At 44.8% G+C, this 18,491-nt stretch overlaps 1 protein-coding gene across 1 annotated transcript in view; it reads right to left on the reverse strand.

The window, feature by feature from the left end:
- The window catches only part of LOC147679031 (glutathione S-transferase theta-1-like), a 69,581-nt gene extending 51,830 nt beyond the window's left edge, over nt 1–17,751 (reverse strand). Inside the window, exon 1 of the mRNA XM_086942764.1 lies at nt 17,529–17,751. Coding sequence (XP_086798890.1) covers nt 17,529–17,637 — 109 coding nt within the window. The 5' untranslated portion in view covers nt 17,638–17,751. The remainder of the gene's footprint in view (nt 1–17,528) is intronic.
- Between the last annotated feature and the right edge of the window lie 740 nt (nt 17,752–18,491).

An 18,491-nucleotide genomic window follows, 5' to 3' on the forward strand; every position in this document is an offset into this window, starting at 1 on the left:
TCTAAACGCTCATACATGCTCTTTCTTTTCAGCCTCCTGGTTGATTTACTTTGGGGCTTGAAACTGTTTCCCCCCTACATCTCCAGGTCAGAGATTCCATTGTTGATGGGCATTAGTTTAAACTGTAGATTCGGGTCGGCAACTTGTGTTGTAGCCTAAACGTGTAGGGCCTCATAATTGTTTAATTGATCCAGTTTATCTAATCTTAGAAGAACTTCAGCTACCACACCAAACCTATTAGGTCCTTCGATGGATCTTGTTCTGTGCTTAAAGGGACCAAAATACTTAGTGATAACCAATTATCTTAGGAGGACCTGGAATAAGATGAATGTTAGTATTTAATAAGTCAAAGTAAGCTCCCAGGTAATTTCTACCACCCAATTAGTTGATCATGGATTAGCTTAATTTAGCCCCAGCTAATAATGAAGCAGAATCAGCATAGTATTTTATCTCAAATTGTTATTTTATCTAAGTTCATATGATTGGCATAGAATCTATTGAATGGATGTAATAAGCATTTAACAAGCTTGTGACATCCAAATATGAAAGGAGCCATCTTCCTCAGCAGAGGGAGGTTTTATCCTAAGAAAGTACATCCGTAGATTTCCGAATGACCAGTTCCAGTTCATGGACAGGATTATCTGCTCAGGATTGTCTTCCCCTGTCGGTACTGAAGTGTCAATGCCACATTGGTTTTTCTATGAAACCTTCCAGCCAAAAAGATTCCACTGCACAAGCATACCAGCCGACAGCCTATGCAGTATTTTGTAACAGTTCATGTTGAATCTGGAAGTCCAAATCGCCAGGTTCTCTACCGGATGATGGGTAGAGGAAAGATGGACAAGATAGGAACGACCCCTGTCCAGAGTTTAGGCAATTATACTCTATCGATTTCTGGTTTACACCCCTTGACATCACCAAATTTTTCAGTCCACTCCGTCCCATTGGTCAGTTGTAGTAAGATTAGATGAGATGATGTAGTAGGTAAAAGTATATAAATCAAGTAGAAGTAATCCATTATTTAGCATTTTCCTTAGGACCGCTGCACTTTAGGCATATGATTGGTTGAGACATATAGGTAATAGGCAAGTTCATGTTCTCATCCTTTGTCAGTCCTTTCCCAAGCATGTGCTCTGGAAGTAACAACTTTGTTGCAAGTCTAGTCATGTAAGCTACAAAATGTGAAAAGAATCGAGTGTTATTGCACAAGTAGAAACTTTACAAAAGGTTCCCAATAAGTTTCAGACTATTCAGTTCATAAATTTATACTAGGAAAGAAAAGCATGTTTTGAGGCTGACATGAAATCTTACAATATTCAAACAGTGCATTCATTCTTCAATTAGGAAGATTAATGATGTGCAATGACATCATGTAAGTATAAGGTACCCCTAAAAAAGTGTAATACTTCATAATTATTTTGAAAATAATTTGAAGGTCTAATTTGCACGTTATAGGTAAACACATCACTCATGGTTTGATAAACAAATTTAAAATAGACCATAACATAGCACAAATTATAACATCTCTTGTATACCATTGGTTACTCTCATCAATGTCAGTGCTCACATTACAGTCTTATGTTATTAACTGTTTTTCTAACACAAACAGTTTTATTCTTATATAGAAATTTCTAAGTTATCATTTGTTTACTACGTTCATCTACGTATAAAGTAAATGTAGGCCAATATATTTGCAAAACTTTGCATTAGGTTATTGACGGTTAAGTGTCATTAGAAACCTAAGTCTAACATTCTACATACTTTTACAATGCAATATCGAAGTCAGGCTTCATTTGTGTGTTTTCTTTAAACTGGATAGCCCATCACACATTTGTCATTATCGTAAAATAATGTCAGAAATCATTTTTCAGTGAGAAATTGTAGAGATAGATGAAAGATCTGCTATGCTCTAACCCTCGTTTCCCTTGTCAAGCTCCAGGACTATATGAAACTGGGAAAGGCATGCTTTTTGTGGCAATTCTTACATATGCGTTTTTGTTTCCTGGAGCACGCTCTTATTTTATATCCTTACTTTACTCTAAAGTCCAAATTGGCACTATTAGAAATGTGAGTAGTTGGCAATGGTTTGCGCCTTTGTCCAAATAGATACCCTTCCTTCTAGTCAGGATAAGGTGGATACACTTCTGAAATAACCCCTGCTCACCCCCTTGGTACGTTGAAAGTCAGGCTTATCTCAGAGGCAGTGTGTAAAGAATTTGAAATTAACCAACAGTAATACAGTGAAAATGCTACAAAAAGACAAACACCAGTTTTAGAAAAATAACCAATATTTTATCTGTGCAAATAAGACCAAAAACAATAAAAATCCACCATAAAGTTCTCAGAAATATCAATACGTTTTGTTTCAAAAACTTTATTCGATACATAAAATGAATCATAAAAGTATTGAACATACAATTCATCATGCCTCATAGGATTAAAAAGTTCTGATTTAAAAAGCACGATTTTTCCAGAATTTAAGAAAGACATTAGAAAGACATAATAATGACCATAAAAGAATATACAAGACATGATTTTCAACAAGAAAAATTCTATACATGTAATACTACCCATAGGTCTTCCTAATCTTTAGTGAGATTCTAATAAAATTTAACATGGAACAGCAGATTTCTACGGAGGATAATGATGACAGATATTCGTACCCTTCCTCATGTGTGCAAGGTTGCCTCCCCTTCAGGATTGGTTTGATAAACCGGAGTCTTGGCTCCTTATATAGGGCGCAAAAAAGAACCAGATGTAAAGTGCTTTGTCTATCCCTATTATTACAAGGGCAAGGGGGCAGCCGCTCACACCAACCCCCTTGTTTCGGGAATGCAAGCAAAAAGTGCAGAATCTCCAGCCTAAACCTTGTTAGAAGGAATCGCCATTGCACATTAACAGTAAATGTTAAATAAAACTGAGGTTGGGGTTTACAGGCATAGGCAATAGCATTGTCAGTAATATGGACTATAGGCGGTGGGTTCAGTGTTTTCCAATACCTTGCTTTTATATCCGCCTTATAGTTTCCCTCAATTCTTTCCGGATTGTCATAATATGACCCTAGTCCAATCTTTTTCAACATATTATAGACATAAGACAACCAGGGAAAATGTTTTGAGTTTTTAAAGCCATGCAATCGGTAATAATGTCTTTGGTAAGTTGCAGGTCTTCAGATTGCCAAATTTTACCCCATAACAGTAGAGGGGACAAGCGAATTATATCAGAAACACAGGCCATACCGATTTCTTTGTGGCAGAAAATATTTGAGGAACCTTTAGGAACTGATAGGACCCTTTTTATAAAGTTATTTTCCACCACCTGGATCACGGATGGTATTTCGGTCCCCCACACCCCTGCCCCATAAGTGGCTACTGATAAACATTTTGAAGTGTAAAGGGTTCTAAGGTGCATAATATGTTTTTGCCCTAGTTTACTACAGAAACGAAAAATACCCTCTATCGCCCTTGTCATGTTCTGGGCTCGAACCTTCATGACAGGTGTCCAACTTAGTTTGCTGTCAAACAAGTTACCAAGGTAGTTAAAGTTTCCCACTTTTCCAATTATGCGATTGTTGACCACAAATTTCCTAATAGTTGACCCTTTAGGGCCACAAGACATTACAAAAGATTTCTCAAAATTGACCTTTAGGTCAAGATCAAGCATGAATGTATTGAAAGCATCTAGACACACTTGCATGCTATTTCCTGTCAATGTCATGAGGACAGTGTCATCTGCATAAGAAAGCATGGGAATACTTTTACCATTAATTTTTGGGAAGTCACAACCCTGGTTTAATAGGTACTGTTCTAATCCATTTGTGTAAACCAGAAAAAGGAAAGGCGCCAGGATGCACCCTTGACGCACACCTTCAGTTGAAGGTATTGGTTTTGTTATTTCCCCTCCAGAACCAAATCTAATAGATACAGTTGTTACTTCATGTAACCTACAGAGCAATGTGACTAAAGGTTCCTCAAAGCCCATATCATCCATCATCCGCCACAACTTATACCTGCAAACAGTGTCAAAAGCACTCGTCAAGTCCATGAAGGCAAGATGGACAGAGGATTTTTTTGCCTTCATGTACTTGCCTAAAATTAGTGCCAAATTAAGGCACTGCTCTCCTATACTCAAAACCAGAATTGAAATACAGTTCCTTGAAGTTGATAGCTCCATCAGGGTCGATCATGACATCATAAACAACAATTCCAAACAGTTCTGGCTGACCATGGCCTTGCGGACCAGTTACAGCATCGGGAAGACCCGCAAAACAGTACCTTTAGAAATACAGGGTGTCAGCGACCAGTCATTGAGCTCCGAATAGTTGGTGTCCTCAGGAGTCGGTTCGGAGGTTGTTGCAGGAGTCGGTGGGCCCTTGAATTCAAACGCATTGCAGATCAAACTCCTCACGGTTGAAGTCGGGGGCACAGGAAGGCATCGGGCTGCGGTGCAGAGTGCAGCAGTTCAGTGCCCTCAGGTCGTGGTGCAGGCAGCGGCCAGGTGACAGTCGTCCAGCGGCTGCGGTGCGAATTGATACGGTGCTGGCAGGTCACAATGCAAGCAATTTCGTCATTGTTGCGGAAGCGCCGTTGTTGGCTGGTGAACCAGAGTCGAAGGCAATGGTGTCAGTAGGCCACGGCTGCAGTGCAGGATGAGGACAGTGCATTTTGGAACTTATGGCTGGGGCGTGGAACCACAGTGCAAGCAGTGGAGTTGATGTTAGCGTGGACAGTCGGTGATACCAAGGCGGTGGCGTGAAACGAGGCAATGCAGAGTCCACAGGTCGTTGTGCAAGCAGCGGCTCGGTGGCAGCGTCTTTGAGACCCCGGTTGCTGTGCTAGGTGCGGCTGTGCCTTCAGGACACAAAGCTGGCAGTGGTGTTGGTGACAGCGTCTAGTTGCTGTTTCTTCTGTTGCAGTACGAAACACTTAGTTCCCAGTGCTAGTAGCAGATAAACTTGAAGTCTTTGCTGTTCCTGAGACTTATTGAACATGGGGCAAGCTCTACCTCAAGCACTTGGAGAAACTCACACAAAGAAGTTGCAGAAAGTTCAGTCCTTTCACTGCCCAAGACAAAAGCAGCCACTGCTGGCTAACACAGCAAAGCACACAGCAAAGTGGTAGTTTCTCCTCACAGCTTCTCCAGTTCTTCTTCTTGGCAGTCTTCTTGGTCCCAAAAGAGTTCTTAATTTCTGGGGTCTGGCCAACAATGTTAATACTGCATATCTCTTTGTTCTCTGGAGCAGAGTGTGTCTATGCCCAGCCCAGATACTCTCTGGCCCAGCTTTCTGGCAGGAGGTGGAGACAGCATTGTCCAAGGCAGACCAGGCATTCAGGTGTAGGGAAATCTCCTCCCACTACTCTAAAAATGCAGCCCAGGTCTATTCAGCCCAGTCCTGACTCATCCAGGCAAGGCAGGAAACACCTGGACCACCCCCCTCCCCAGTGGCTGTCTGAAGAAAATGCGCATCCCTAGCCCCTGTCCCTCCAAAGCCTGACAGTCAATCCACAACCCAGCAGAGGGACACAGGATGGCTAAGCAAGAAATCCTAATTTCTTAAATTGGCATTTTCAAAACACAGAACATGAAAATTATCCTTACTAAAAGATGCATTTCTACATTCTGAGTTCAGGCATACTAAACTCCATTTCTCCATCTTGTCCCAACGGGAAGATATACTCGTAAAATGTTACATGGTATTCTCCATTATATCCTATGGGACAGGTAGCCTTCCAACCGTGAAAAACGAATTACACTGTAGTTCACTATCAGGACATGTCTCACACACAAGGACATGTCCTACCATTCACATTCACAGCACCCTGCCTTGGGCCAACCTTGGAGTGGGCTCACTTTTGTAATACAAAGGGAAGGTTAGGGCATGGCAAGTGGGTGCACTTGCCAAGTCACCATGTCAGCTAAAAACTGCACACAGGCACTGCAATGGCAGGTCTTAGAACCCCTTGAAAAGGCTGCTTGTGTGGGTGGCACAATCAGTGCTTTAGGCCCACTAGCTTTTTGTTTTATACCATAGGGGTCACGTCCATTGTGGAGGCCCGGTAGGACGTACCAAGTGACTATAAAATAGAAATTGCCTGGCCTCCAGTTGAAAATCTTGCTTATTTTTTCAGCAGATTTGAAATACAATACATTTAGTCATTGTATCTTACTTTAACAATTGTAACCTTTAAACAACAGTTATTCATACTTAATGAATTCGAGGTTACACATTTCATTCTTCAGAACATAATTTTCTTATCCAATAACAAAAGTATGTGCAAAAATAAATACCAAAAACATTAAAACCATATCACTGCAACAGTTTTTTTGTAAATTTTGTTATTACACCAGTCAATACTATAGACAAACAGACTGCCTGTGTTAAGACTATTTTCACTTCTTTGCTTTAAAACGCACAAAGACAGACTCGCTACAGGGAAATAGATCTTTTTTTGGTTCTCTCTGGGGGTATACTTTATGTTATTACACCCTCACAGGAGTCCCACTCAATGTGAGTCCCTCGCAAACGGACAAGGAAAAAGCGACAAGTTTTCAATCCCCCTCTACATTAGGGGATTATCCTCAGGGCTGGACCACAGTGTCATCTTTTTCCAATATATATTTTGAAACAGGGACATTTGATTGCATAAACAATGTGTTTGTTTTACAATTAGTAAATTCTGTATGAGTCCATTTGATGGAAACGTGTCAAACTCATGGCCCTCAATAGTCATGCTGCATAATGAACAATTGCCGAATTTGTGGTGTTCTTGAATGGGGGTGGTAGATTCCATTTTGTTCTTAGATCTGTTGCTTTTGTTGCCGTTAGCACCATGTCTGCCCCAATTATCTTCTGTCCAATGCTTTTGTTCTTAGGCATGGCAAATAATGGTCTTTCCATGGGGCATTCCAAGTCAGTTAGGAGATGCCAATTTGATAGAATTATTTTCTTGTACTTTTTGATATGAGGCCCAAATGTGGACACACATTACACTTTTTTCAATGGTACTTTTTCTTTTATAGTCAATAGCGTTTCGAGTGGTGTGTACCACGCTCTTTTGACTGCATGTTTCAGCAATTTCCGGGGGTAATCTCAGTCACTTAGTTGGTCGCAAAAGATGGTGGTATTTATCATAAAATCTTCTTTTCGCGCGCAGTTCCGCCTGATTCTTAGCAGTTGTCCATAGGGCAAATTGTTTTCTGGACTGCTGGGATGAAAGCTGTGGTAGTGTAGTATGGTATTCCTGTCCGTTGGTTTACGGTATAGAGTTGTTGTGAGTTTATGATCTTTTACAAATACTTATACATCCAGGAATTTAAGTACCAACCTGCTCTTTGTCATTGTGAACTTGATGCCTGGATGCCTTGTATTTAACCATTCATAAAACTGTTCAAGTTGACTTACCATTCCACCCCATATGCACCAGATGTCGTCAATGAATCTGTACCATTGAATAATCAGTTCGCTGAAGGGATTGTCATTGCTAATGTGTCTTTTCTCAAACACCATGAACAAAATAGCAATTTCAGGAGCAAAAGGACACCCCATAGCTGAGCCTTTCACCTGCATGTAAAATGTATTTTTAAATCTGAAATAATTCCGTTTGAGTGCATTGCGAGCCAGATCCAATACAATCTCCGTTGGCACTCTGTGGTCTTATTTGCGTCTCTAAATAAAATTCCATTGCTTCCAACGCTTCGTCTTGCGGAATTTGGGTGTATAAAGATGATATGTCGAAGGAAACTAGCCATTGTATATTTAAATCGAATGTCTGTCCTATTTTATTCAGAAAAAATCGGTAGTGTCGCGTAAGTAAGATGGTACTTGGTTGACAAACGGTTTTAAAAAGATGTCCACATATTTAGCGATCGGCTCCAACACAGATTCACACCCGCAGACCATTGGTCTCCCGGGTGGCTCTGCCATGTTCTTGTGAATTTTCGGGAGAAAATAAATCACTGGGATCCTGGGAATTGACTTGTTCAAGAAGTAATATTCTTTTGGTCCAAGGATTCCTTCTTCAAAGCCCCCACTTGAGCTTGTCTTTTATTTTCCCTTCGATTTGGCGTGTAGGAACTTCACTCAATTGACTGTACCATTCTTTGTTCAGAATTTGTTTCTTGGCCTCAGATACATACAGGTTTTTTGCCCACACTACCAGGGCTCCGCCCTTATCGGCTGGTTTTATGAGGACTGAATCTTCTTTTTGTAGAATCTTTATTGCTTAATGCTGTTGTTTTGTGATGTTCATCTTGGAAAATTGTTTTTGTTTCTCTAGATGACAAATTGAAGACAGAACAGCTTGTTCAGAAGCAATCAATCAATCAATCACTGCATTTATAAAGCGTGCTACATACCCATGAGGGTCTCAAGGCGCTGGGGGGAGGGAGGGCCGCTACTGATCGAAGAGCCAGGTTTTGAGGATTCTTCTGAAGGCCAGCAGGACCTGAGTCGGTCGTAAGCTGGTTGGGAGAGTGTTCCAGGTCTTGGTGGCGAGGTAGGAGAAGGATCTGCCGCCGCCGGTGGTTTTCCGGATACGAGGGATTGTGGCGAGGGCGAGGTTGGCTGAGCGGAGGCTTCGAGTGGGGGTGTGGAAGCTGAGTCGGTCGTTGAGATATGTAGGTCCGGCACTGTGTAGGGCTTTGTGTGCGTGGATGAGGAGTTTGAAGGTGATCCTCTTGTTGACAGGGAGCCAGTGCAGGCCTCTCAGGTGGGGTGTGATGTGGCTGAGTCGGGGGCCGTTGAGGATCAGTCGTGCCGAGGCGTTCTGGATTCGTTGTAGTCGTCTCAGGAGCTTGGTTGTTGTTCCCGAGTAGAGGGCGTTCCTGTAGTTGAGTCTGCTGGTGATGAGGGCCTGGGGGGGGGTTTTCTCGTGTCGGGAGGGATCCATTTGAAGATCCTGCGGAGCATGCGGAGGGTGTTGAAGCAGGACGCATAGACGGCGTTGACATTCCTGGTCATGGAGAGGGTGGAGTCGAGGATGACCACCAGGTTGCATGCGTGGTCTGAGGTTTCCGGGGCTGTGCCTAGCGATGTGGGCCACCAAGAGTCGTCCCAGGCTGATGGGGTGGGTCAGAGAATGAGGACCTCCGTCTTGTCTGAGTTCAGCTTCAGTCTGCTGTCCTTTATCCAGTCGGCTACGGCCTTCATTCCTCTGTGGAGGTTGGCTTTGGCGGTGTGGGGGTCTTCGGTGAGGGATATCATCAGCTGGGTGTCGTCGGCATAGGAGATGATGTTGAGGTTATGTTGTTGTGCGACGTGGGCGAGCGATGCCATATAGATATTGAACAGCCTCGGGCTGAGGGAGGATCCCTGTGGGACGCCGCAGATGATCTCGGTGGATTTCGAGCGGAAGGGTGGGAGGCGGACGCTCTGGGTTCTGCCGGAGAGGAAGGATTGGGTCCAGGCCAGGGCCTTCTCTTGAATTCCGGCGTCATGGAGGCGAGCTGATAGGGTGCGGTGGCAGACTGTGTCAAAGGCTGATGATAGGTCCCGGAGGATGAGGGCGGCTGTTTCTCCTTTGTCCATCAGGATCCTGATGTCGTCAGTGGCAGCGATGAGGGCGGTTTTGGTGCTGTGGTTGCTGCGAAAGCCGGATTGGGAAGGGTCCAGGATGTTGTTGTCTTCGAGGAAGCGGGTTAGCTGTTTGTTGACAATCTTCTCTGTCACTTTTGCTGGGAATGGGAGCAGAGAGTTGGGCCGGAAGTTCTTGAGGTCCGCCTTGGGTTTTTTCAGAAGGGCGTTGATCTCGGCATGCTTCCAGCTTTCCAGGAAGGTTGCTGTCTCTAAGAAGCTGTTGATTGTTTTCCGAAGGTGGGGGGCGATGGTTGTGCTGACCTTTTTGAAGACGTGGTGAGGACAGGGGTCAGATGGGAATCCGGAGTGGATGGAGTTCATGGTTTTGATGGTGTCTTCGTCGCTGATGTTGGACTAGGCGGTCAGGCGGCTGGTGGTCGCAGAGGTGGTGGTCTCGGTGGTGGGTGCGGGGGTGTCGGAGTTGAAGCTGGTGGAGGTCGGTGATCTTGCGGTGGAAGATGGCGGCCAAGGAGTCGCACAGGTCTTGTGATGGTGGGATGTCGTTTATGTTGGAGCTGGGGTTGGGGAGTTCTTTATCGATGCTGAAGAGCTCTTTGGTGTTGTGTGCGTTGTTGTCTAAGCGGTCCTTGAAGGCGGTCCTCTTGGCGACCCTGATGAGTAGGTGGTGTCTGCGGGTGGTGCTTGAGGGCTGTGTGGCTGTCAGGTGTTCGGTCGTGGAGCCATTTCTTCTCGAGCTTCCGACAGGTGTGCGTGGAGGTCCTGAGGTCTTTGGTGAACCAGGCGGTTTTCTTGTTGGTGTGGTTGGTCGCAGAGGTTTTGAGAGGGGCGAGGGTGTTGGCGCAGTCGTTGATCCATTGTTCGAGGTTGGTCGCGGCGGTGTCTGGGTCGGTGGGTGGTCTCAGGGCGAGGGTGGTAGTCAGTTGGTCCTTGGTGACCTTGCCCCAGCATTGGCATGGCAGCTGTTGGGTGCGGTGGTGTGTGGTGGGTTTCCTGAAGGTGAAGTGCACGCATCCGATGTCGGTCCAGTGGGGTTCGGTGGTGTGGTTGAAGGAGACGTGGGTGCTTGTGGAGAAGATGGGGTCCAGCGTGTGTCCTGCTGCGTGGGTGGGTGTTGTCACAAGCTGTTTGAGTCCGAGGTTGGCGATCAGGGTGGTGGAGTTGGCGTTGTTGTTGTTCTCGAGGTGGAAGTTCAGGTCCCCGAGGAGGATGTAGTCCATGGAGGCGAGGGTGTAGGTGCTGACGAGGTCGGCGATGGTGTCGCTGAACTGTGGTCGTGGTCCGGGAGGTCTGTAGACGAGTGTTCCTCTGAGGGTGGTGTTGGGGTCGGTATGGATGTGGAAGTGCATGTGCTCAGCGGTGGTGAGGGTGTCGTCGGTGTTGGTCGAGACTCTGAGGGTGTCTTTGTTGATGATGGTGATTCCCCCTCCCACTCCGTTGGTGCGGTCTCTGCGGGAGATCTTGTAGCCGTCTGGGATGGCAATGGAGATGTCTGGTGCGGAGGTGGCGTTCATCCAGGTCTCCGTCAGGAAGGCAACGTCGGGGGCGGTAGAGTCTAGAAGGTCCCAGAGTTCGATGGCATGTTTGCGAGCGGAGCGGGTGTTGAGGAGGATGCAGCGGAGGTGGTTGGGTTCTCTGGTTGGTGGTTTGGTGGGCTGGATGCTGGTGAATCTGCAGTTCCGGCAGGCGAAGGACCCTTGGGTGTGCTTCGGGGTGGCCCGGTAGCAGGGGTCGTCTCGTCCAGTGTTGAGTGCGTGGAGGGTGCTGGAGTCGTAGTGTAGTCTGGCGTTGCGGGGGCACGGGGTCCAGGGGTTCTGGCGCTGGGCGCGGTCCAGTCACGGACGGGCGCAGACGGGCTTGCCAGCGGCGCGCCCGCTGCGCGGCCTCTATAAGAGGCGAAGCAATAACCTGTTTTGGCATCATGTGTGATGGTGGAGTAAAGGTGGATTTTTGGGCTAAACCAGATGCCTCAATATTTCCTTGATATTCTTTCCCAGAGAAGAAACCTTGCAGTACAATCTTGCAAAAAAAACTCCAAGGTCTCTATTTTTAAGTTGGCAAAATCCCACTAAGGCCCACTAGCAGCATTTGATTTACAGACCCTGCCATTCTCAGTGCACTTTACTAGGGACTTACCAGTAGATCAAATATACCAATCATGGAAATGCCAATCCATAATACAATTTACAATAGGAGCACTTGCACTTTAACAATGACCAGCAATGAAAGGGTGTGCAGAGACACTGAACCAGCAAAAGCAGAGTCACAACCAGGAGGTCAGAAAGCAAAAAGACAGGGGAAACGGGGCAAAAGATTTCAGGTCTAACAGGCACTAACTGGTATGGCTGGCCTGGGATGTTGCTTGGATTTTCGCTGAATGCTGGGATTATAATGGACACACTACTCGTTTCTGTTTTGGTGATGGCACTTCACTCTTGTGGTGGACTTTGTGGCTGAAAAAACTGTTTTTATTTAGTTGCACTTCACTCTTAGTGCCCTGGAGGAATGCTTTGCTCGGTATCTTTACATTATATGTTCACAGGCTTGAAGTTCTATATGCAGCTTGTGGTACTCCTGAAGAAGGCAAAACACTGAAATCCGCGTTGAGGATGAGTGTTGAAGCCAATGTTTAAAACGGTATAAATCAAATGAAGAATCATTTATGGAACATGAAGTGAATCCTAAACACTATATAATACTGCTAATTGTCTAATCAATCATATTAATAGAGAATTAAATCTATAATATAGCAGACTGATGATGTTAATATATAATAGTTACACCTGAACCAAACCTGTATTGGTAGGATTTCATTGTACTTTTTTTGCCTCTATTTTTGTCAGAATGGTGATCAATGAATGAGTGAATGGATTGTTTTTGAGAGTGGGAGATGAATGGTGTGTAAACACTTGTATATGACTTTTAACAATTTTGAAATTTTTAATAGGTGCATGTCCAGCCCTACCTACTAAATGAATATATGGTAAATTATAATTAAATGTTAAATGAGACGTGACAAAAATATATATGTTAATACTGATTTAAGCAGACACTGAACCTCTTACACCAGAATCATTAATTGACGAGGCACGATGGTTAAGGAAGAAGTTCAGACAGGGGTTCCTATGTTTCAGCAGTGGCGGTTTTACCATGGGGGCGTTTGGGCGTCACCCCCCCTGTTTTCTCTCCGTGCGAGAAGAAGGCAGAAACAAATGGTAGTTATTTATTTATAACTACCATTTGTTTCTGCCTGCCCTTCTCGCACGGCGAGAAAGCAGTCAGCAAACTTCCTGTTTACTCGAGCCTCAGGGCAGGGGGGAGTGGCTTGGGGGAGTGGCTTGCCCACTGTTGTGAATACGGACTGTTTGGACAGCCTGAAAGGCTGTCCAAACAGACAGTATTAGCAACAGTGGGCAAGCCGCTCCCCCAAGCCTCCTCCCACTCTCCGTTCTGCAGCATGCAGACTAGGAGAAATGACGTGTTTAGGGCAGCCGGCCGAACCAATCAGCGCCGGCTGCCATGGAGGGGAGGGAGGCTGCCTGCAGCCTTCAGTGACGACTCTGGTGACGAGGCATTCAAAAAAATCCAGGATGGCGCGCAGGAGTCTGCAGTCTCGGCCCTCGGGACAGGACTCGAGTCGAGAGCCAGAGCGGGAAGCCAAGCCAAGGTAAGTTTTTTTACATTTATTTTTATTATTATGAGGCAGTCAGTCCGAGTCTGTTATTATTGTCCAGTTAGAAGCAGCGTCCCTTGCCAAGAGGTGCGGCAGACTGCTGCTTCTTTTTTTCAACTACTTTCGGAATTCAGGATTTTACAGTTCTCTCAGATGAAGCACAACAAGGGATTATCGCTGTTTGGTGTAACGCGGCTCCAGAGGGCCTCCTTCACGCTGGTGCAGTAAGGTGTGCTGAGATCAGGAATTACAGTTCCTAGCAATTGAACACTCCTGGAAGACTCGCGGCCACGTTGGAAAGGTTCATTGATGACTAATGGAGCATAATTTTCATTATAAAATCGGAACACTCTGACTGCGAGTAGGCCCTTTGAGTTGTTCCTGTGTGGACTTTTTTCTCCACCGCCAATTTTACGCCCCGCCTATTTCAAATGTCACCAGCCGCGACTGTTACTCAATACATGTTCCCGGCCCCGTAGACCTTAATGTTCTCAGGCTGTCTTATTGCATTTACTTTAGTATATACTTATATATTTATTTCAGAGTTTTATATAGCACTGGCTAGACCAGAGAGAATCAGAGTGCTTCATAATGCATAGCATTGATAGAAGGATTCACAGTTGACATAGTATAACGAGAGGAGACAAAAACAGCATAATATAAAATACGTATCTCAAAGAGTAACAGATTTATTCATTATTTAATTTGGACATTACAAAACAGGAAGTTTTTTTCTAAAATCCTTTACAATATAGGTACGGTAATTTCAATATTGCTGTCCCCAGTCCCCGAGATGGTTATTAATTGTGGGTTTGTGTTCATGGTTCAATTACCTGTAAGGTCCCAGAGGTAAGACCGATTGCATTTCAAATGCTTGTTTTAATGTACTTCGACCATTGGCACTAAACAAATAAATTCTTCCCCTTAACTGAGCTGTAGATGGCGTAACTAGGCACCTTGGCTCATATCCCTACTGTATACCTTGGCAATCTGTGAGACTGTCTGTGAGAACCATTTTCCCTTCACTGTGTTTAATTTTCCTCAAGTGCGAATCGCGGGAGCACCTAAAGCAGGGGTCTTCAAAGCGTGGAGCACGACCCCTAGGGGGGCCATGGAGTGATGGAAAGGGGGTCGCGCATTCCTGGTCATACTTCTGCCCGGGGCCATGGGACTACAAGGGATAAAGCCCACCTCTTCTCCCGTAGTGTGTCTCAGCTTCAGCTGCTGTGGGCTCCGCTGGGCTGTGCCTGCAGTCTTATCTCCTATTTAAAGATAGGGGAATCCGAATAACCCAAAGGCATTAAAGCAACTATAATGAAAACAATGCCTATGGTAAATGTTTTTTTTTACTTGATTCTAGAAAATACACCACTAATTGTCCTTTCTTAGCCAAAAATCATGGTCATAGAGACATAAATCTCAAATGGATCAAAAACACTTGTTTTGCTATATAAGCTAAAGCTACATAAATCACTCTTAGAAGAAATATTAAAGCTATTTATTATTTCTTTTAGCTTATTTTTTTCTTTTTAGTACCACATATTTTTACAAAACATATATACAAACACAAATATACACAATTTATACAGTACACACAAATGACATTTCAAAAAATAACCAATTCGCTGGTTTAAACAGCCCACAATTATTTCAAATAGAAGGACGTTGACTTGTAATTATGTCACAGCATTCCCTTTATCTGGTCATCAACAAAGAGCATATAGGAGCTTTAAAGGGTAAATTCATTTCTCCCTATAAAATATATCAGGCTCCCAAATCATATAATGACATATATTCTATCTCAATTTTCTTATGTTGATGCCTTATTATATACAGTTGACGCGTTTCAGCCTTTTTTCTTAATTCAGGCCTCTTCAGGACTTTAGGGCAATTCAACCAATCTATTCCTTAGGTGAACCTCTCTTGTGAATCAATCCAACCAATGGGGTCATATTGTACCTATCAAGGCGTTTGTGCGGAAGAATTACTTCGGCCCACCAGGTATCCACCTCCCACTTTTAAGGGGTCAATGCTCATGTTTCATGGACGGCAGGTACATCGTTACCTAAATGCAACACTCTTTCTGTAAAGCTGGGAACCGAGTCTCCGACTACTTCTGCACCCACAGAAACGCCGAGTCAAGAAAGGCTTCCGGGTTCGAAATAAAGGGCGGACTGTCGTAATAGATAGTCAGCGTTACGATAGGTGGAATTTCCAACAAGTCCGCCCTTTAGGATGGGTGATAGGGCGGAGCCCTGTGGAACGCCTAGGGTGACCACGGAGGGTTGAGAAAGTGAGTTCTTCAGCGTGAATCTTTGTGTTCTGTTATTTAGGAAGGATGAGAACTATTGTAATACCGTACCTGAGAGGCCCATCCTTCCTTCCAATAGGGACAAAAGGTTGTCGTGCTTCTCCGTATTGAAGGCAGAGGACAAGTCAAGCAGTATCATTTGGTAAGATTTGTTGTGGTCGAGCATTTTTAGCATGTCATCCATTATTTGGGCGACTGCAGATTCTGTGCTGTGCCCTTGACGGAAGCCAGATTAGCGATTGTCTAGGAGGTTGAAATTCTCAATATGATTGTATAATTGTATTTGTACACATTTCTCCTGCAGTTTTGCAAAGATGACCTGTGACCTAAAAAGTAATTTGATGCGACATGGGTGAGGGACAGCAGTGATAGGGGAAGAGAGGGAGTACTGGGATGGGTGCTGAGCAGTGATTAATTTGTAATAAAACATGTGCCAGGGACCTCACCAGTAGGCCACTGCAACTTTAACCACCCACCCAATGCCTTGCCTGTGCGGCCAATGACAATACCTATGCAAATACCAACCATAACACTTGTACAAGTGTGACTATTTCAAGACCCCAAAGATATAAGAATTACATGGATGTCAGGAGATTTATCATTTTTAATGTATATTGAATTAATAAACAGCTGTTCTGCTCAACTCTAAATTACACAGATGGAGCCACCATGTGGCAGACAGTCATAGTGCCAGTGTGCACAATTAGGTGCAGTGCGGAGCACCGGACACCACCTGCTCAAATTAAGCACTGGTGCTGAGGTAACAGGGGAGAGGGACATTGGTTCAAGAAGGTGTGGAAGAACAAAGGAGAGATGTGAAAGATGAATGGGAGGACTGGAGAAGTGTAAGATACAAGTAGACAACAATTTGAATGGACAGACTTGAGGTGAATGAGAAGTGCAGATGGGCACGGGAGGTGACGGGCCAGAGAGTCCATGAGATAAATGCGAGAGACTGTTAGAGATGAGGGCAGTGAAAAGACACAATGGCAAGAGGTGATTAAGGGAGAAGTGAGTAGTTGAATGGGGAGAGTTCAGAAGTTGTAAAAAGGGGTGAAAGAAAACGGCCTGCAAAGTGAGAGAGGGATCCGGGATTGGGAGAGGAGACGAGAGAGGGATGAAAGGAAGGGGTGTAAGGAAAGCGGGATGGGTAAATTGCTTAACTCTGCAAAAAAAAACCAGGGTTTTAAGGGTCCCCAGAGCCAGGTGAGCTTTTAATGTGGCAGCACGTATTCCTGCGGAGTGGAAGGCCCATCACAAAGGTTGACTAGACATCTTTCTGATGTTAATTGCTGTATTGTGGTTATAAACTGGTACTGATGGGGTGAAATCTTTCCTCAGTGTTACTGTGTGCAACAAATGTCAAAATAATGAAGCAATTCTATCCCAAAATAACACGGCATCACAGAACATTATTTACATTTTCTTCCCACACAATATAGTCAAGCCCGTCATGAAATGTGGTCCTCACCAGCCTCATAATTCCAGTAGCCCTGCATACAGGTTTAGAAATGTTTGTCAGGAGGGGGTCCTTATGACTGAAAATGTTGACAGGGGGGTCACAGCATCCAAAAGTTTGAAGACCTCTGACCTAAAGTCACCCAGTATAGACTTCACTGTGCACACAGTTAATTTGTGGTTTAATAGCCTATACAGTTTACACTATGTAGGACAACATTAGGGACTAAAATAAATCCCTATTTTTTTGGTTAATGCATGGAAACGTCTCGGCATTTTTTCTGGCATACAAAGCTGATTTAGGTTTGGAGATTATAGATTTTATTAAACGTCTTTCAGCGCAGTGCAATCGACTGTACTACAAAATACTGAGTTGCAAACGGAAATTTAAAAAAATGTATATCTGAGCTTTCAATACTCTGGTCATATTGTGTGTGGCATCTGGAGGTTGCTTCACAACAGGTCTTTCTTTGGCTGGCACGGCTGTACCCCGGGTATTTACCCCTCTCAGGTCTGCGGCTCTCCCACCCTGACCACAGCCCGGCCTCACTCACCTTTAGCCATCTCCACCAGCTTGAACTCGAAGTCGATGTTGTTCTTCTTGGCGAAGATATAGACGGAGCGGCAGGGCTGGGACATGAGGTCCAGGTAAAGCTGCAGCATCCTGGGGAGTGGGAGAGGCCACCGGGGCAACGACCAGAGGGAAGAGGCGACAGACGGACCCTGCGGAGGTTGAAGGAACAGAGTCCGATTTCACAACTCCAAAGAGGGACGCCTGTGACGCAATGGGCGGGCAGGCCACGCCCCTCCGCGCTAACCACGCCCCATCACACCTTCCTGGCAGCCGGACAATCGGCGGAGGCTGCGCTGCACTTTTCTAACTCAAAAGTGATTTTTTTTTGTTGCCGTTTTATGCATCCCTAACTCGACCCCAAGGTTTTGGATCGCTTTTCATGAGCACCAATTGCATTGCATCAGAGGACGCATTCATTTCTGGGGGCACGGGGAAATGATAGTGATTTGCACAGAATCACAGGATGTTGTGCGACGCTGAGACTTGGACCGGGTTCCCCAGTTCCCAACTGGGCAGCTCTGCCTTAATTTTCGCGCTGCTTCACCCTGCAGAGCAACGTACAGATAATATGGGCTGATTGCCCGAGCTGCTTACTTTGGAACTGGAAAAACAGGCACGAGTTTCAGGGCGTTGAGCTGACGCCGCATTTGGACTGTTTCGGGAAAAAAAGTTATTTATTCAGCCCTCCTCCTTCCAGCACCCTTCCCAGTCCTGCTGACTGGTTATAGTTTCACTACTTTTATTTTTACACATTATTACAAGGTTGGTGGATTGGCCTTTTTCCAAATGCCTGCTGCAGTCTTTTAAGTATTATGAAAAGAAGGAAGGTGGGTTCTCTAAAAGAGGCATTTATTAAAAAAAAAATACGCAAATATTGCCAGGACTCTTTGTGCACAGATTATTTCACATTGGTAAATCATATCTGAATAGCAGTGAGGCACTT

Source organism: Lissotriton vulgaris, chromosome 11 (genome assembly GCF_964263255.1).
Source record: "Lissotriton vulgaris chromosome 11, aLisVul1.2, whole genome shotgun sequence".
Lineage (NCBI taxonomy): Eukaryota > Metazoa > Chordata > Amphibia > Caudata > Salamandridae > Lissotriton > Lissotriton vulgaris.